The sequence below is a fragment of the Carettochelys insculpta genome, chromosome 21 (genome assembly GCF_033958435.1).
Source record: "Carettochelys insculpta isolate YL-2023 chromosome 21, ASM3395843v1, whole genome shotgun sequence".
NCBI lineage: Eukaryota > Metazoa > Chordata > Testudines > Carettochelyidae > Carettochelys > Carettochelys insculpta.
This window is the reverse complement of record NC_134157.1, coordinates 20207498-20228500: the sequence shown is the minus strand read 5'-3', so window position 1 is coordinate 20228500 and position 21003 is coordinate 20207498. Positions and strand designations below refer to the sequence as shown.

General features: G+C 46.1%; 1 protein-coding gene across 5 annotated transcripts in view; it reads left to right on the top strand.

Moving 5' to 3' along the window:
• Positions 1–21003, top strand: part of KCNT1 (potassium sodium-activated channel subfamily T member 1) — a 200829-nt gene that overhangs the window by 92150 nt on the left and 87676 nt on the right. The window contains exon 1 of one of the 5 annotated variants that reach the window (XM_075015828.1): positions 6886–6924. The exons of the other annotated variants lie outside the window; for them this stretch is intronic. Within the exon in view, the coding sequence (XP_074871929.1) occupies positions 6923–6924 (2 nt within the window). The 5' untranslated portion in view covers positions 6886–6922. Of the gene's footprint in view, positions 1–6885; positions 6925–21003 lie in introns of those variants that run through there. 5 annotated transcript variants of the gene reach the window in all.

Here is a 21003-nt window from a genome sequence, read left to right as displayed (position 1 = left end):
TATTTTTTTGTATTGCTAGGGGCATTTTCAGGCTGACTTAAGGGATCCCCAGCTCCAGCTGGCTGTTTTCCACCTGGAGGTCTGTCATCCTTTGTTGCTTCTGAAAGAGCTATATAGCAGCTAAAGAGAAGGACATGGGATGCAGACTTCATTACAGCAACAGCCACTGCTTGCTGATAAACTATAACAAAACAAGATCCATCCCATCTTTTATACAAATAACAAGAGACCTAAGTGCAGATTTTGAAAAACCAAACTGAATATAAAAGTAAAGAGTCACTTATTCCTACCTTCACAGGCTCTTCCAAATGATTTTGCCCAGTGCCTTCTGTATTAGAATCATAGAATCATAGGACTGGAAAAGGCACTGAGAGGTCATCTACTCCAGTACCAGACACGCATGTCAGGACTAAGCATTAAACTGCAGCAAGGGAGGTTCAGGCTGGACATTAGGAAAAACTTTGCAACAGTCTGGGTGGTTGAGCATGGGAATAAATTGCCTAGGGAGGTTGTGGTCTCTCCATCACTGGGCATATTTAAGAGCAGGTCAGACAGACATCTATCCAGGATGCTCTAGATCATGGGTGAGCAAACTTTTCATGTCAGGCCCCACCTTTTGTCCCTGCAAATAGCAAGGGCCCCCCAACCTGAGGGACGATCACAGGAGGGGATGCAGAGGGAGGTGCTCAGGAAGAGGATGCTGGGGGATTCCAGGGATGCCCTGAACGGGGAGGGACACTTTGGGAGAAGACACCAGAAGGGCATGTGGGAGTGCCCCAAAGGGGGAGGGGCACATGAGGAGTAATGTGAAGGTGGGGGGCAAGCAGGGGGACTCCAAAGGCTCACCTGCATCCCCACCTTCCACTTGTAGGTGTTGCCCTTGCTGCTGTACTGTCCTTGGAACTTCGTGCTGCAGTCGGGCAGGAGGTGGTGACCCCAGGCTGTGCCATGTGTGGATGGGATATAGCAGCAGCACCATCCCACCACCCCTCCCCTGCACAGCAGCACTCGCCCCCCACTGACATCTCAGGAGGCAAGAGGCAGGGGCTGTCCTGGGCACTAGTGGGCTGTAGGGACCAGGCCCGTCCCCTTACCAAGCCAGGAGCTTCATCATGGACATAAGCCAATGGATTTCATTACAGTGACCTGAGTGATGGGATTGAGTGAGGGCTACTCATGGGAATTAGCTAACAGCTTCAGACCCTTGTGTTTCTCCCTGCTGGTTCCTGTGGCCTTCCAAGGGTGGGGAGTGGGGGCGGGGGGAGGCAGGGGAGTGTGAAGACAGGTAAGGCATCATCCTGCTGCCTCCAGATACCAAGGCTGAATGCATTCCTGCCTGGGCTGCTGCATGATGGGGTGTAGGACAGGTGCAGGAGAGATAGGCTGTAGGTCCCTCTTTGCCAGTGAACTGCTCCTGTGCAACAGTAAGCAAATCACTTCCCCTTCCTGGGAGTGTTTCCTCCCCCAACCCTTGGGTATTTAGATTTTAAACTCTTTGGGTACAGGGACTGAGTCTGATTACAGAATTGTACAGCTCCAAGCACAGCGGGATCCTCATCTGGATTGGGTCCTCTTGATGCTACCATAATGCGCCTAATAAAAGCATACCCTATATCCCTCTGCGCCTGTCAGTTTGCTCCTTTTTTTTCAGTGACACTTTCTTTAAAAGTACCATAACGAGTTGATGTAACTTCATTCAAGCACATAGCCTCCTTTATTGGGATAATTGTTCAATTACTGCTTATTTAAAGTGTGGGCAGCCTGCAACAGTGTTTCAAGTTTTGGCAAGCTCCCAAGTTTGAAGGCTTTTATTTTCTTTTTAAGTTTTAAGATGGGGATGTTTAACAAAAGACTCTGAAGGTGGGATTGTGTGGGCTTGTACGTCTGTCTGTCTGTCTTCCCCATTTCACTTTGTTCCCTCTGTGTTAATGCCTCTTGTTCTCCTTTTCCCAGCTCGTCTTCCTCCCATTGTAAGTCTTGGCAGGAGACTTGGGTTAGCTGGCTGTGTCCCTGGCAATCCCCCTGCGGGTGCCGATCACTTCAGCTTGCATCTTGTGCCCGTCTCCTGCTTTTATCTACTCCTTTCTGTCTCTCTGCATCTTCTTTCGACCTTCAGGCTCTGTTCACCAGGCTGATATGGTATGGTATGAAGAAACTGCCTGTAATGGTGCGTAGCTGATTTGTGACGTAGAAGTAAGTATCTCCACAGCTGGCGATGGAACACAAGATGGGGAAGGTTCCAAATTTCCATAGGGAATTCTTTCCCATTTGTCTGACTGCTGGGTCTTGTCCACATGCTCGGGGGTCAACTCAGCCTCGTATGTGGCATCAGGAAGGAATTTTCTCCCTGGGTCAGACTGGCAGACTCCCTGGGAGCTTTCACCTTCCTCTACAGCATATAGCCTGGGTCACTTGCAGGTTGAAACCAGTGTAAATCATGGTTTAAGGGCATCAGTAACTCAGCCAGAAGTTAAGGGTCTGTTACACGAGTGGGTGGGTGAGGTTTTGCAGCCTGCAATGTGCAGGAAGTCAGCTAGATCGAGGTGGGTAATTAATTTTTAATAGTGAGGGTAACTCCAAGAATTTGAAAAGTGGTCAAGGGCTGCATTTTTCCATGATATTGATGGAGGATGTGTGGGGTCTGGGATGAAGGTTGGGTACAGAAGGGAGCTTGGGGTTAGGGATAGGGGTGCGGGAGGAGGTGTGGGGTCTGGAAGAGAGTGTGGGTGAGGGAGGGAGTTGTGACCTGGGGCAGGGTCTGGGAGGAGGTATAGGGGTGCAGGAGTAGGGGCAGAGCTGTTGGGTTATGTGCGGTTGGAGGCAGAGGGCTGGGGAGAGGGAGGGACTGGGATCCCAGAGGCAGGCTCTGGCCAGGAGGCAACCTGAGTGACTCCTGGCCAGCAGCTCAGCTGATTTTGCAGGCAGGCTCTCTGGGAGATGGGGAGTTTCATATAGGAAGCTCCCATTGGCCAGAAACCAGCCAATGGGATTGTGCCAGGGACAGGTGTGGTGCTTGAAGCCTCTCCCGCTCCCCCTGGGCTTGCAGCTATTGAAGGAAACGGGCTGGCCACCACTTTTCTGTACAGAGTGTGTGTCGGGGGCGGGGACACAAGCAGGGAGGCTGCCTGAGGTTCCCCACTGTGGCCACAGGCCAGACTTGTCAGCTTGGTGGGCCAAATCCAGCCCACAGGCCGTATTGTGCCCAGGCCTAGACTAGGATGACCACAGTGGTCACTTCTGGCTTTGGGATTCATGAACCAATGACATCACAAATTCAAAGCAATGGAGATCCTGGATGGCTCAGGGGGAGGGTCACCAACCCTCCAGGTTCTCCAGGAACTAAAGATTAAGCTTGAATTAAAGAGTATGTCATGGGAGGAAACCTTCAGGAATACATCCAACCAAAATTGGCAACCCTACTGAGGGGGAAAGTATTTGTCTAGATGGCTACGTCTACACATGAAGCCTACATCGAAGTAGCTTATTTCGATGTAGCGACATCGAAATAGGCTATTTCGATGAATAACGTCTACACGTCCTCCAGGGCTGGCAACGTCAACGTTCAACATCGACGTTGCGCAGCACCACATCAAAATAGGCGCTGCGAGGGAACGTCTACACGCCAAAGTAGCACACATCGAAATAAGGGTGCCAGGCACAGCTGCAGACAGGGTCACAGGGCGGACTCAACAGCAAGCCGCTCCCTTAAAGGGCCCCTCCCAGACACAGTTGCACTAAACAACACAAGATCCACAGAGCCGACAACTGGTTGCAGACCCTGTGCATGCAGCATGGATCCCCAGCTGCAGCAGCAGCAGCCAGGAGCCCTGGGCTAAGGGCTGCTGCACACGGTGACCACAGAGCCCCGCAGGGGCTGGAGAGAGAGCGTCTCTCAACCCCTCAGCTGATGGCCACCATGGCGGACCCCGCTATTTTGATGTTGCGGGACGTGGATCATCTACACGTGCCCTACTTCGGCGTTCAACTTCGAAGTAGGGCGCTATTCCCATCCCCTCATGGGGTTAGCGGCTTCGACGTCTCGCCGCCTAACGGCGATGTTAACATCGAAATAGCGCCCAACACGTGTAGCCATGACGGGCGCTATTTCGAAGTTAGTGCCGCTACTTCGAAGTAGCGTGCACTTGTAGACACGGCTGATATGTTCTATGGGTTCTACCACCAAAATAACTGTTTCAAGCTCCCTGGTTTAGTGATTTACCTAAAATGAATTCTGGCTTCAATTCAGGATTGAGGCTTAAGGCCTGGATCCCAAAAAACACTGCCACATTGATGCTCACTGGTATTCTCTGTGGCTGCCTCCACAGAAGCCAAATAATAAACAGGCCATGAAAACAAGGCCTTTTCACGTCAGAGGAGGTCAAAGCAAGCTTCTCTACCAAGTGCTTGTGGCATGGCAGGCCTGGTTTCAGGGAGGAACAGAGAGGACTTCTGGTGACAGGCTGTCAGGCTGAGACCTTTCACAAGCATAAATACCACGTGGGATTTCTCAGTCATGTTTTGTGTTCTCCCCTGTGAATTAGGATGCCTATACTGAGGGAACAAACCTGCTGAGTCTGGAAAATGCCAATCCCAGTTTGAGTGTGAGACACCTGAGATTTCTGTTGTTCATTGGCCCACTGTGGTTAAACCTTTTAGAAGACACAAATCCCTGGGAATCACTTGCCTGGAAGAAGAATTTTCGTCAGCATTGGCAATCAATTATAAACCCTCACTTGGGAAAGGAAGCCTTAGCTGCAGCCCATCATGTATCAGACAACAACAGATCAAGCTGCACTTACCAGGTTTTGCAATATTTCTAATTTTGAACTAGGTGATTGATGCTTGCCTTTGGCTAACAGTGATCCAAGGAACAGGGTTGTAAGCTGTTGCTTTGCAGCAGGGTGTGGGTAACATTAAGAGATGGCCATGAAACTTGATGTTTGGTGGCACCATCTCATTTCAAACAGGCCCTCTGTTTTGGTACCTAGGTTGTAAATTTAAAGCTAGGGTTACATTACCTGGGCACGGTATGGAACAAATGCATTGCTAAATTTCAGAGATAGCGAGCCACTCACCTTCTGAATGCAGACAGCTCAATTATTACAACTTAAACAAACACACAGAACTATTATGTATCCAGGGAACAAATTTCAATTGCGTGAAGAAACAATAATAAAACATTTTAATAAAGGTAAAGCTGCAGCGAACTGGGGAGACCGTACCATAGGAGACTGAAAGAGCCTGGGTTGTTTCACCTAGCAAAACAAATGATGAGAACAGAGATGATTGTTTGCTGGTTTCTGTAAATACATGGGGGAAGAGAAGTTTTTTGGAGCAAGGTGATAATGCTAGGTTTGCCAGGATAGCAGAGGCCTGGATTCGGTGCCCCAGGAGCTGAAGGGATCACTTATGTCCCATGTCCCCACACGCTCTTGAAGGCCCATGTGTATCTGTTCCCCCTTTTGGACTGGGCAGCAGTGGTTAATTAACCAACACTATTGTTGGAAAGGTGCTTCTAACATCAAAGGATGACAGTGGTGCAGTAACGGGAGGATTTGTTGCAGAAAGATCTTGTGAGAGCTGCTAGTTTGTGTTGTGATTAAACAGGCACGTGTATTGGATATGAAGAAGTGTTTGAACCAGAGGGAGGAAAATTCCAGTGTTTGCCAAATTATGATGCGTTCAAGAGTCTTTTAAGATACAGTAACCCTGCTTCCTTATTTCCTTCTCACCTTCCAACCAAGAACCGCAGGGAGCTTTTCAAATACATTAAAAAAAGGGTATTGTGGGAATAAAGGAGTTGAGGGGTGGGCTGCAGGTTAATCAAATATCCCAGTTAACTAAGAGCTAAACTTCCCAGTGAAAGACCAATTTTCAAAAAATTAGAATACAATGAAATGAATATTGAAATAGAATTCGGGTGCTAATCCAATCCAATCTAATAACAGCACTGCACTGCATAGGGAGTGGTTTCCTGAAGCAGTTAGGTAAAGGTAAAGTTTTCTATGCAGAGGGTTATCTTATGGCACTACATATTAATATGGGGCCAGATCACTGGCATGCACCCAGATCACTAACAATCCACTTGATGCTCAAACTATACCAAACATAATTTAATTTTTCTTTGTCTCAGAAGGCGCGTCAGGATCTTGCAGTGCCTCTGGGTCATTTGTAGCAACATCAGTTAGCACTGTAGATGTAGGAGGTGTAGGAGAATAGACTGAATCTGTAATGACCCTGTGACACACCCTGGAAGCTGCTTTATTGACTCAGTCCCTGATTTCAGCTTGCTTACTTGCCTCTCTTGCATGAAAGTAGAGTGCAGAATGCGCAATTGCATAACCTCCTGGGCTGTGTGCTAGTTTTGGTCAGAAGATTGGGAGATATCAGAAATGCTGGTCAATAGAGATTTCCAACTGGTAGAGTGCCAGATAACAGAGCTTTTACTTTACTGATTAAGCCTCACGAGGCCCCAGTGACACAGTCCCTGTAAAACGGGGATAAAATGACTTGCCCAATGTTACACTAGAAGTTGGCTCAGAGCCAGATCTCCTGAGTTCCAGTCCCATTTTTCACACATTCTTTTGTCCTTTGAGCTTATTTTAAAAATTGCATTAAGAAACACCACAAACTAGGGATTAAATGAACCCCATTAGAGCACCACTGGGCTTCTGGGGATGAATTTCCCTGTCTTTTTAAAACATCTGGATGTCAGTCGTATCCAGTGCAAGCTGACGTTCTATTAACCCCACTCTTTTGGCTCGCCAGTCATTTTTGGAGCCCTCTAGATTTTCAAAGCATCCCCAGCTGTCATTACAGTAAGGGAATCTGGGGAGGGTTGTGTTGTGTGGCTCTGCCAGTCAGTCGTGGAGCAGGGCCGGAGAAGGGACAAGTTCAAGGAGATTTTCCAGTTGAAATATCCATGTAAGTTTCATGGAAATAAAGAATTCTTTATCTCATGTTTTTACTGGAACAGTGTGTCCTCTTTTAACCCTCTTTTTCCCAGGTAGTCAATTTCTCACAGAGGGGAGTACTGCTGTGTAGCTTTAGGTGCTGTGTCTGCTATTGTTTGTGTTGCATATTGATTTGTGTTAACTTTTCAGCCTCCTACAGCCCCGCACTTCTTTTAGGAAAGAGAACTAGATATTTTTGTTTCATCTTCTCCTCATGAAATAGTTCTAATGCAGAGATATGAGCCTGCTTATTTTCCCTATCTATCCAAACAACTCCTTTTTAATTCCTGAATTGGAGCTGTGCTCCTTTGTCTCCTATGTTCTGTACTTGTTAAGATAAGTAAATATCTTTGTTGGAAGCTCATCTTCTTGAAACAAATTGTCTGTAATCCTAGGTTACTGAAGAACAAAAACCGTCAACAACAACAAACCCAAGCCCACAACAACCCACTACTATGAAAATGAAATTGCTCAGGCATTATGAAGTGCATAATGGCAGTAATTACAGTATTTCCAAGCAATCAGCTTTTAACTAAGCTTGTTTTGATGATTATTGTAGGGGCTCAAAACAAGTCCAGCTTGGATGGATCCAGGCTGGAAAGACTGGGGGGGAAGTGCTGCAAGATTTCTCCCCATGGGTTCAGTTTCAAACAGTTTTGTTCAACAATTGCGATAGAGTGCCCAGCTCCTTAGAGGCATCTGCATCAGCAAGCCTGGAATGTGCTGTGAGTTTGCCATGACAGGGAGCCTGGATGTCTAGCTTGAGATTCATTGGTTGGTCTGCATTGGGGCGGGGGGGCTGTCTACATGATGTCCATCTCAGGTGGATGATGATGTCAGACCCTGATTTAATTAATTAAATGGCATTAAAAATCTGTTCACAAGCCTCTGATACATAGCTACAAAGATAGGAGAATCCAAGGCCAAATCCCATCCTGGTGTAAGCAAGCACAATGCCACTGTACCAATGGAATCATGCCACTGAGCCCAAGACTGAATCACTGCTCTAAGGGGCTGGTGCTGACCTACCAAAGCTCTGATATCCTCTTTGCTTACCAGTGATTTTATTGGGAGAACCTTTAAGAGCACTAGCTGTGAGTTTTTAAAATGACTAGGGTGATTTTTAGATGTCTAAGTTTTTGAGGTCGGGGGAGAGGGTTCAGTGCAAAGTCCCATGGGTAGCTCAGTGCAAGGAGGCTTTTTTAATTTCAAGAATGCTGCTGCCCTGTTATGTTTACATCACTGAGTGATGGTTCAGGGAGCTTGATCAGACTGGCTTGGTGAAGGGAGTTTTACTGAAGACTTTGTCTCCTCTCTTTTCTTATTGTTGTACACGAGATGCTCTAAGCAGAGATTGCTGGATGTTGGCTAGGATTTGGCCCATGTTGAAGCAGGCCTGCTAAGACATGCTTTAGGCCACATCTATGGGTATATCTATACTTACCCGGTGTTTGGCATGCCATGATCAGTCTTCCAAGGGATTGATTTTGCTGCATGTGTGAAGAAGTGGCAAAATTGATCTCTCTGAGCTAGGCTGTCGACACTGGTACTCCATGCTGACGTGTAGAGTAAGGGACATCGATGGCGAGCCTGAAGAGGTCTGATCTACACCAGGGAAGAAAGTAGATCCTGATTGAAATGGTGTGTCTAGAATTGCATATCTGAGATCAACTTTGATCCCTAGTGTAGATGAGTCTATGCCTCTAGGTCTTCACTCCCGCTGCCCTGTAAATCTTTCCCAAATAATATGCTGGGTGCAAACGATTCCTTGAACAAGGATGCTTCCTGGGAGACAGGAGCCTTGACGAGGCTCTAAGGCTAACAGCTGATCTGCTTGAGAATGCGTGTTGAATGTGCAATACCTGGTGGTGTGTGTGTCTCATTATGTGACTCCCACAAGTGTGTTATTCCAAATTGGTGCCTACTTGAGTCTGGTTCAAATCAAGCTTTATGCCTTTGCTGTGGCTGCTGCTTGCTTGTGTGTGGAGTACCCATGGGAGGATTCATCCACTGGTTCCTGGAGGAGGGGGATCATTTTCCTCAGGGGCCTTTTGCCTTTGCAAGGGATTTAAATAAGGTCATGTGAAGTCAAGCAGAGGTGACACCTCTGATTTATTTACCCACTTGTATTCTTACTAAATAAATTTGTGCCGATTGTCACAAGAAGCCCAGGTTGGTGGCTTGTGTACCTATGACCCTCTGGGAGTCTGTTTTCTGTGTTTTCTCCTCTGTTTGCTGTCTCCCTCCTAGCAGGTTCACACCTTCTCAGAGCTGAGTTCCTGCTGCCTATGGGCATTTATGTGGGAGCACCTGCTAACCCACCCGTCCCTGGGTGCAGAGTGTAAGGAGGCACAGACAGTTAATTTCATCCCTGCCAAAGCTGTTGTGGGGTCCTATAATACTCGATACCTTGGTGGAGCACCCTGTAATCCCCATGTTCCTCATTCATAGATCATAGTGATATTCCACATAAAGTATGATGTGTGATATCATTGGGAAAGGTTCTGATTGGCTGAAAGTCGTTCTATCTAAATATGTATATCTTTAGTGTGTATGAAGTTAGGAGATTGTGTTGCATAGTTGTCTCTACAATATGTTGCAAGCTGGGGAATCCGCAAGATGTTAACTCCTTGGAGACAACAGCAAGGAAGAGAAACAATACCCGGCTGGATGTCAAACACCTTTAACAGCATTGTCCAGCAAGGGATGAGAATTCAGTCACTAACCCGCATAAGGCCACACCCAGAGAATTGCTCAGTCTTGTCAGAGGACTTAGCAATGCCCGGTGAATGTGCCTGGGCTGGTGGTCTCCAAACATAAGGACTGAAAAATAGAACATATGCAAAGCATGGCCACTCCTGCCCCCGCCTGTTCCGCATGCAACAAGGACACTAAGGCTACGTCTACACGTGCAGCCAACATCGAAATAGTCTATTTCGATGAATAACGTCTACACGTCCTCCAGGGCCGGCAACGTCGATGTTCAACTTCGACATTGCTCAGCCCAACATCGAAATAGGCGCAGCGAGGGAACATCTACACGTCAAAGTAGCACACATCGAAATAGGGATGCCAGGCACAGCTGCAGACAGGGTCACAGGGCGGACTCAACAGCCAGCCGCTCCCTTAAAGGGCCCCTCCCAGACACAGTTGCACTAAACAACACAAGATACACAGAGCTGACAGCTGGTTGCAGACCCTGTGCCTGCAGCATAGATCCCCAGCTGCCGCAGAAGCAGCCAGAAGCCCTGGGCTAAGGGCTGCTGCCCACGGTGACCATAGAGCCCCGCAGGGGCTGGAGAGAGAGCATCTCTCAACCCCCCAGCTGATGGCCGCCATGGAGGACCCGGCAATTTCGACGTTGCGGGACGCAGATCGTCTACACGGTCCCTACTTCGACGTTGAACGTCGAAGTAGGGCGCTATTCCTATCTCCTCATGAGGTTAGCGACTTCGACGTCTCGCTGCCTAACGTCGAAGTTAACTTCGAAATAGCGCCCAACGCGTGTAGACGCGACGGGCGCTATTTCGAAGTTGGTGCCGCTACTTCGAAGTAGCGTGCACGTGTAGACGCAGCTTAAGATGATTGCAACTGAGGATAGTGTTCCAGGTTTAAGGAACAAATGTGCATACAGTACAAGTTCCATTATTCAGCCTCCCTGAGGAATGTGGATTGCCAGATAGTCAAATTTTCCAGTTCAGAGCCCCAGTAAGGCATCTGACCATGGCCAGGATGCCAGCCCTGCTGCTGCCAGCAGGACAGCCAGCCCCAGCTGGAACGTTGGCCCTGCTGCTGCAGGTGGTGAACTGGCCCCACTGTCTCTGGCCTTGGCCAGGATGCTGGCCCCACTGTTGTGACCACTGGCTAATACCAGATAACAGAGCCTGCTGGTTATCCAAGTACTAGATATCACAGCTTTTACTGTGTTAAGGACTGCGGTATCCAGTGGGGTGAGAAAAACTGCCACATCTAGATGTTGCCCCAGAGTAATAGGGTTGAGAGTTTAGCCTGCATGCTTATATTTTATTGTAGTAACTACTCTGACTTTTTGCCTATCACTTATAATGACATATTTTCATAGAATCATAGAATGCCAGGACTGGAAGGGACCTTGAGAGGTCATCGAGTCCAGCCCCCTGCCCTCATGGCAGGGCCAAGTACTGTCTAGACCAGCCCTGATAGACATTTTTCTAACCTGTTCTTAAATATCTCCAGAGATGGAGATTCCACAGCTTCCCTAGGCAATTTGTTCCAGTGTTTGACCACCCTGACAGTTAGGAACCTTTTCCTAATGTCCAACCTAAACCTCCCTTGCTGCAGTTTAAGCCCATTGCTTCTTGTTCTATCCTCAGAGGCCAAGGAGAACAAGTTTTCTCCCTCCTCCTTATGACGCCCTTTCAGATACCTGCAAACTGCTTTCATGTCCCCCATTAATCTTCTTTTTTCCAAACTAAACAGCCCTGTTCTTTCAGCCTTTCTTCATAGGTCATGTTCTGTAGAGCTTTGATCATTCTTGTTGCTCTTTTCTGGACCCATTCCAATTTCTCCGCATCTTTCTTGAAATGGACACAATACTCCAAAGGAGGACTAACCAGCACAGAGTAGAACAGAAGAATGACGTCTTGTGTCCTGTTCACAACACACCTGTTAATGCATCCCGGAATCATGTTTACTTTTTTTTGCAACAGCATCACCCTGTTGACTCATATTTAACTTGTGGTCCATGATAATCCCTAGATCCCTTTCTGCCATAATCCTTCCTAGACAGTCGCTTCCCATTCTGTATGTGTGAAACTGATTGTTCCTTCCTAAGTGGAGCACTTTGCATTTGTCTTTATTAAACGTCATCCTGTTTACCTCAGACCACTTCTCCACTTTGTCCAGATCATTTTGAATTTTGACCCTATCCTCCAAAGCAGTTGCAACCCCTCCTAGCTTGGTATCATCTGCAAACTTCATAAGCATACTTCCTGTGCCAATATCTAAATCGTTGAAGAAGATATTGAACAGAACCAGTCCCAGTACAGACCCCTGCAGAACCCCACTTGTTATACCTTTCCAGCAGGATTGAGAACCATTAACAACTACTCTCTGAGTATGGTTATCCAGCCAGTTTTGCACCCACCTTATAATAGCCCCATCTAAGTTGTATTTACCTAGTTTATTGATAAGAATATCATGGAAGACCGAATCAAATGCCTTACTGAATTCTAGGTATACCACATTTACTGCTTCTCCCTTATCCTCAAGGCTCATTATCCTATCAAAGAAAGCTATCAGATTGGTTTGACATGATTTGTTCTTTGCAAATCCATGTTGGCTGTTCCCTAGCAGCTTACCACCTTCCAAGTGTTTGCAGATGATTTCCTTAATTACTTGTTCCATTATCTTTTCTGGCACAGAAGTTAAATTGACTCCATTATCTTTCCTGACACATTTTATCTTTGTATTTAATAAGCTTGTTTTACTATTTGTCTTCAGCAATGAGTTTGCCTGAAGCATCGAGTAAATTGTCCAGGTTCACAAAGGCTGATGTACATCCACTTTCCATTGATGAAATGGTAAACCGGTTAGTAAATGTCCCCTGCTTGTCATGAGCAGTGCAAGACAGTATATTCCTGAGTCACAGTGTTGGGAGCTGGGGAAGGTGGGATTTGACTGGTGTCTTACTGTGTGGGATTCATGAATGGCTGAGGGAGCATTCATGCAGTCTAGGTGGGTATGGAGCATGACATGTGATTGTCCTGAGTAATATCTGCACCTGGAGGGGTTTGCTGCTTGTCACTAGGAAAGCACTGTGAGAGAGAGCTGAGGCTGGAGAGTTAAGGCGGCACAGGGGTCCCACAGTCTCAGGCTGCCCCCCAAGTACCCTGTCACAGTTCCCTTCACCTCATCCCCTTCATTTCCCTTCATATATTTTAACAGGCTCAGTACTGCCTGATCCCAGAGCCCAGGTTTTGTGGGTTGCTTGGAGAGTCTTCTCTTCTTGTCCAGCAGGTTTGGGTGCTGAGGTTCAGCTGCCACTGCTTCTCCTCACTTGTAACTTACTGATGATTAGCTCACTTCTAAATTCACTACTTCTGGTGCAGACATGGAAGGGGAAGGGAAAGGTTGTGTGAGCTATCTAAATAAGTCAGCTGTTGCATGATGCAATTTGGGCTTTTGATTCAGGATCTTAGGAGCATTACACACCTAGCTGTAAATCTGGTTCCAAAGAATGAGAGTACAGAGACCCTGAGATTTTCATCTAGACTCGCCTCTTTATTTTGTTATAAAGAGACCAAAGTAAGGACTGTTCCTGCTGCAGAGATCTTGCAGTTTTTGCTTTCCTTACAAGCATTTCTTTGTATGGTTGCAGTTATTACTGATGAATATATGCACTAGTTTATCACATAGACAAATAGCTTCTATAATCATTCACTTCTTTCATTTTTCAGCATTTATAGTCATAATTTTAAGTGACTAATGCTGCCATAGATCAGCTAGCCATCTGTCTCAAACCCAAGACTGATACTGCTGTTTGTTTTGTCATTATTAACACGAGTGTATCTGTAAGACAGGCCCCATTTTTGAAGAGTGTACAGACGTGTTCAGTTCTCTGCAACCCTGATGAATTAGCATAGATTGATCACTACCCTAGCTGGGGGCCATTCTCTTGCTGTGCTCTGCAACAAGTTTAACAGAGAGCAGTGAGCTCATGCATGAGGTGCAGTGAGTCGTTCCAGCCATCTGATTTATTTGTAAAAAAATGTGCCCTGACACAGATAAATTACGTTGTGAGTTTAGCTATGGAAATACTTCATCTTACCATGCCTGAGCTTTCTTAGGAAGCTTTTTCTCATTTATTTCTGCTTGGAACTGAAACATCATTTTGACTGTGCTGATTTACTTTAAAAAATGCTGCTGCTATTTTTTCCTGGCTGTTTTTCTGCGTGCATGTTGTTAACCACCATATGGTTCTCAGAGTTCTGCTGTATTCGTCATTTCAAAAAAGCCATTACATTGGCAGCGATGTCACATTTTTTGGAATTGTGTTACACCATCTGAGAGTTACAGGCTGTCTGTCTCCATTTGTAACATGTGAGCAAGTGACAAGCAGCCAAACTGGTTTTAGGACAAAGTTGCTCACAGGTAGCTTCTGATTATTCCAGCTGTGTTCCGTTCAGATCCTTCTTTCCATCACAGAGCTGCAAACTGCCTGGATTTTCTCAGAATTCTTTTGCTTTAAAAATGCCAACCTCTCAGCTTTGAATGTGGTGTATGAGCTGTACCTGGTGCTTATATTGTCAGCTAGCCTTGTACATTTGTCCTCCTGTTTCCTCTCAGGGCAGTAATATTTTGGAACTCATTTACTCCCTAGAGAAGCCCTAAGGGCTTTTTGTGTGTCGTATATATTTTCTTGCTTATTGCTGTAAAATTTCCAGCCCTTACTCCCAAGGATGTATAAAAGTCTGCTCAATTCTCTTTCAACCAGTCAGTTCAGCCAAACCTCAGATCTGCAAACTGTCTCTGTGAGCATTTTCCCTCTGCTGTCTGAGCAGTGTGAGTGCCGGATCTACTAACTACTGTCTGTTATTTATGATCACCTATGTTATGGAATCCATCTTTTGGTAATACACTTCCAATGCAATAGCATCTTGTGCAGTCCCTCTGTCTGCTTCACTAGAGTCCCCAAGTGCATTCAAAGGCAAGGTAGTGGTTGATTTTGCCTGTACTTTGCTCAGCTGGGAAAACAATATCTGCTCTCTGGGAAGGTCCCTGCTCCCTTCGCCTCCACCTCCCACCCTCCAGTTTCTATCTGCTTTGGTGGAGGGACACAGAGAGGTGGAAAGTATCAGAGGGGTAGCCGTGTTAGTCTGATCTGTAACAGCAATGAAGGGTCCTGTGGCACCTTATAGACTAACAGAAAAGTTTTGAGCATGAGCTTTCGTGAGCACAGACTCACTTTATCAGCACCTGATGAAGCATCTGATGAAGTGAGTCTGTGCTCAGGAAAGCTCATACTCAAAACTTTTCTGTTAGTCTGTAAGGTGCCACAGGACCCTTCGTTGCTGTTAGAGAGGTGGAAGTGATTTGCCCAAAATCACATGGTGACTTGGTGACTCGGACTGAATGAGGCTTAGTGGCCCAGAAGCCTCTGGCTTTGCTTTACGTGCGATCTCTTTTTCAGCAGTAGCCCTGTGTTCTTTGGTCTGACTCAAGGGCTGATACCTTTAACTCCCGTTGGGACTGACTCACCACTGTGCAGGCCTGCCAACAGGGACTGGGGTGGGGCAAAGGGGGCACTCGCCCTGGGACTCAGTATTTCAAAGGGGCCCGGGGCTCCTGCTGCTGCCACTGCTACTTTGAAGTCCTGCAGCAGTGCTGCTCCGGCTCTGCGCAGCTCTGAAGGAGTGAGGGAGGCCAGTGCCAGGGTCGGGGCAGCACTGAGAGCCGACTGCCCTTGGCCCCATCCCTTCCAGGGCATGGATCTAGGCCCCCCTCCCACCTTACCCTGAGGCCTGCAGTGGCTGTTGACCCCACTGCCAACATATTATTTACTTCCACATGGCTTAACCCAACTAGGCTGATGGAACTGCCATTCTAGACCAGACCAGTGGTCCATCTGGTGCTCCTGTCTGGGCCAGTAGCCAGTCACCTGTAATTCAAGGGAAGGTGTGAAGTGACGATGTGTAATGTTCTTGAGAGGGAAGGGAGTTTCTTCCTGGCCCTGGAAAGTGGTTGGCCTACGGTCTGACACGTGTACTGTTTTCTATCCCTGTCACATTTTCATCCTGGCTCATGTAACTGCAGCTGATGTTCTTACCATGCCTCGAGTTATATTTATACATGAAGGGAACAGTCTTGTAAGTGAACCAACAATCCTACTGACTTAGTACGGGAGTACCAGAAAACAGCTCAGAGGCGCTGGTCTCTCATTGTGACCTTTGTTTCCTGTGCATCTGGTGACTTCCCAGCAGAAGAGTTGGGGACTGAGCAGCAACCAAATAGCATTGCTCGCTGCTACAACCCTCTGGCTGGGCAGCGATTCTAAAACAATGACAGGTTTTCTAAAAACTCCGTCACTTTCCACTGCCTCAGCAGCTCAGCATGCTTGCCTAGTAAGTATTTAGTTAGCTGTCGCAGCTTGTAGAGCTGATATCCTGGTTTTCTTTCCTGTCATGCATTCATCAAGTCTTAAATTTTTGGCAAGAGAGAACCCCATTGGTATAAGCAGTTACATAGGTGCAAATGAATGGGGCAGCCAAAGGTTGTGTGACAACTGCAGCTCTCATCTTACATGCATGGGTCACTTCATTCCTCATCCCTAGTCATATTTTGACCATCTCCGGTAATTGGGGATTTTTCAGAGATGTATTGGAGGTTCTAAAGACAGGTGCAGTGAAGCACAGAGATTGCTAATTTGCCACACTTGGCTGCTTTGCTAGGTTTAATAGTAACTAATGGGTTCTTTCTTGCTTAGACTATGAAACATAGAGCCATTGGTAACTTTCAGAACACTCTTTTCTGCTCTGATTACCGAGTCTAATTGTAATTTACACCCTTGGAAGCTGCAGTAATGCCAAAGACAGGTGCTTTGAGTATGTTCATAAAGGACTGTACATACTTGTAGTACAGTTGCACTCTGCTTTACACACACCCTTGGGCATGTTAGAGCAAGTCCAGGACTTATTAAGGGTGCAAAAGCAAACTATTCCAGAAAAGACTGAAAATAAGGCAAGAGACCACCCTGGCTTACCAAGGGGATCTTGAATGATCTAAAGGTCAAAAAGGAGTCCTGCAAAAAATAGAAACTATGTCAAATTGCAAAGGATCCTTATGAACAAATAATATAAGTATGTATGGGCACAATTAAGTTGTGTCTACACAGCAAAGTTATTTTGAAATAACTTTGCAAACATCTACATGATGCAACTGCCATTTTGAAATGTTTTTGAAATAGCTGACCACTTCTTTCAAAATTGGTAAACCTCATTGTATGAGCAATAGTGCCTATTTGAAAATAGATATTTCGAAATAGGGGCTGTGTAGACCGGGAGTAGAGGATATTTTGAAATAAGCCATAGTGCCTACGTCTACACTAGCCCCAAACTTCGAGATGGCCATGCAAATGGAGCAGATGGGAATAAGGGGACTTCGAAGTAGGCGGGGTCCTTTTGAAAAGGAGCCCCGTCAGGACGAGCCGCGCGGTGTTGAGGCGTGTCAATTTCGAAGTGCCGCGGCCACCCGCATGCTAATGAAGCGCTGAATGTACATTTCAGCGCCTCATTAGTAAACTTCGAAATGGCCATTTGCATGGCCATTTCGAAGTTTGGGGCTAGTGTAGACACGGCCAATGGCTTTATTTCAAAACAGGCTGTATTGTGTCGGGACGCTCTATTTTGAAATAGCACTCAGCTATTCTCAAATGCATTTTGTGTGTAGCATTATTTCAAAATAAGCTATTCCAGAAAATCTCTTTGGAAACAGGTCTGTTGCATATCTTCATTAATGAATTAAGTAATGGCATAGATACTAGGCTTACGAAGTTTGTGGACAATACCAACCTGGAAGGGGTTGTAGGGTAGAATGAAAATTCAGAATGATCTGGACAAGCAGGAGAAATGGTGTGAGGTAAATAGATGACATTCAGTATGGCAAATGCAAAGTGCACCACTTAGGGGCTACGTCTACACTTAGTAAAAACTTTGAAATGGCCATGCTAATGGCCAAATCGAAGTATACTAATGAGGTGCTGAAATGCATATTCAGTGCCTCATTAGCATGCTGGTAGCCATGATGCTTCAAAAGTGCTGTGGTTTGCTCCTACGCGGCTCATCTACACTGGGGTCCTTTTTGAAAGGATCCCACCAACACCACCTGTCCCAAGTGAGCTGGAGTCCACCAGTACTGTCCATGTGAAAAAGAAGCAAGTCTATGGTGGGGTGGGGGATCAAAATATAGGATATGGAGGAAAGTAGAGAAGAAGGTGGCCTGGGTGGAGGAGACGGATCTGGGTCTAATTTAATGTTAATTGCTTCTCCTTTCACTTGGCGCCTTTAAGCACCATTTGTAGCTTGATGAAAGCTCCCCAGGAAATCCCTGCCTGTCAAGCAGTATTCTCTTAATACAATAAACTGTCAACATACCTGAATGCCAAGTAAATTCAGAGGCAATTGGAAGTTTGGCTGGAATGGTCAAATAAGGTATCTTAGCAACAGAGGTAATTTTTCTTTTTGTAGATGGATTTTTGTTTTTTAAGAGCTTTGGTCCCACTGAATGTAGCTGCTGCAAGGGCCCTTCCTTTCAACCTATGAGAATGTTCGTCAGAGTCTCTGGCGCCTCTCAGCAGCTCTTGCAACAGTTATAAGGCTGAAGAGACCTCGATCACGTCAGCTTTCAGTGTACAGGAGCAAACTCCCAATGCATGGCAAGGCTGAATGGCTCAGTTAGATGACGAATGGGTTGAGGAGGTTGTAAGGGAAGTGAAGCTGTTTGGAGAAGATTTGAATATTGCAAGGTTTAGAGTAAGTGAAAAGGAAACAAACCAAGCCCCATTTGCTTTTACACATCATGAGAACCCTCAACTCAAAATAGAAAGGCATTCAACCTCCATATGTAACACTTTGGAAGTCAGTGACATGTGAAGCATCCGTGCTCCAAACTCTTGGCTTGAGATCTGATATTTCTTGCAGGCGGTTGAGCTCCTGGAAGCTTGCGAAATCTTGGCTATTCTCACGGCATTCACTCAAAAGCCTTTCCCAGCTTGTATTGGGGAAAATTCTCAAAGGAAGCAATGTTTCTTTGGTTGCTTCAGAGTTCTGGTAATGAATTTGGAAGAATTACCCCTGAAATATCACACAGAAAACGAGTCATGGTTTACCTTTAACAAGATTAGATGTACTGTCAACATGTGGGATAAAAATACAGCATACAGCAAACTGAAGTAATAACCTCCTAATGGACTGAATAGCAGAAAAATAACCAATAACATGAGCAAGGAACAATATAACAACACTGAATCCATCCAATTTTATTGGAGATTTGCATACTATTCTTGGGCAGAGCCATCTCCTCAGGCTAAAAATTAATTGCATTCCATAATGAAGTTAACATAGATAATAAACCTGAAAATGACCTGCAAAGGAGGCAGCTGTTCTACCCTGTTTGGGTAACCATGCAATTTTATGGTAAAATTGTGAAATATTTTCATTTGGGAATCCCTAAAGGAACATGGGCAAGTACCTTTGTAAACAGTTTAACTCTCTGGTGAAAGTCCTCTTAGGAACTTGAAAATGGCATGTGTGTTTTCTTTTTTAGAAAACAAAGCCCTGGGGTGTATTGTTACCTGAATCTGCAGTCCTCACACAGGCAAATCTTCCAGTGGAATCTGCATGATCAGATCTGTGGATCCTCCCTCACATTTGTCTCACAAATGGATGCTGTAGCAGCTCCCTTTGTGGTTGCAGTGCCTACATGGGGACATATAGGCTACCGCTACACTACAGCCCTATTTGGAAATAAGATATTTCGAAACTCTTATTTTGAAATAACACAACTACTCACAAAATGTATTTCAAAATAGCATTTCTGGTTAAATAGCACAATTTTGAAATAGTGCCAGTGGAGCACATTAAGGCTTATTTCAAAACAACACTATTCCATGTCTTAGTTGTGCCTATTTTGAAGTAGTGATTTTCAAATAAGCATTATTCTTTTTGAATTCAGGGTTACTGATTCTGAAATAATGCACCTGCTATTTGGATTTTATTTCAAATTCGTACATGCGTAGGCTAGATGCTAGGAAAGTGGTTTTGAAATAACCCTGTAGTGTAGCCGTAATGATACTGTGATGTGTTACTGAAGGCTTCACCTGTATTGTGGGAAGGGCTTGTTAAGAGGAAGGCTCTTGTCTCCAGAGAAGAGAGAGGCAGTGGTAGGGTGTGCCAGGAATTGGGACTGCCTCTTCTAAGTGGGATTATCTACCCTTGGCCAAGGAGTTAACTGTTTGGATTCCCAGGAGATTTTGTTCCTGGATTCCCAGGTGGCTGGGGTTAACAGATGCATCCATTTTCATTTCCTTTGCCTGTTGTCAGCCAGCCACAGCCATTTCTCTGTGCTGTGTCCCTTGCCATGCGTGGCATGGTGCTGGGTCACTATCGGGCTAACAAGGATTGAGGGATTACCAGTCACTCTCTTTGCCCAAGTGCTATGGGCTGTGACAGCAAATGGCTGCAGGAGGGCAGAGAATGCTTTTGGGAGCTTTGGGCTCCAGCCACAGCAAGGCAGTCTTTCTTTACTCTCCAGTTATGTTAAAGCTTTATCATTATAAACACTCAGGGCCAGATCTTCAGCTGCTGCATATCATCCAGACTAATCTAATCTGTGTCCGTGGAACAGATCTCACCAATTAGGGCTCCTTCCACTGTATGCCCTGGAGCATGTTTCCACCGTGGCTAACCACACCTTTGTAAAAGCCAGGACAGTCCACTGCAGAATTGCCTACAGGAGGCTCCCCTTGATCCCATGGAAGCTACGACACAGTGCAGAACGTGTCTGCCCACTTGCTTTGAAGTGATGGCCATAAGGAGCTGAATGCCGTAGCTTCCTAGGTACCCCTTCTTGTGCTATCATGGATCTCCCCGGTTTAATCCTGATTTGCTGAAAAACTTCCTTTAGTCCCATGTGCAGTTATCGTAGGTCAGCTGGGGCTCTCTTGCTCTGCCACTCGAAGATGGGAGGGACTGAGGTAAGGGCATGCTGGCTGCAGAACTTTGTCCTAGAGGAGCTAAACTCTGCTGTCTTATTCTGGCAGAGTGGCATAGCCCCACATGGCATGATTGGGATAACTACTCTGCTTGTTTAAGAGGCCAAAGAGGGCGTCATGATACGGGTCAATGCCTTTCTATAGTATTCTAAAGTATGGGCACTCATGGCTGCATTTTGTCACTCCAAGGTCTCGTTTCCAGTAGTTGATGAGAGCAGGACAGCCATCCTTGGCTTCCCAATCCTGGGGCTCACCCTCGTTTAGAGCAGCCAGACCTAGCAGCGCACTGGCTCATCTTCTGTT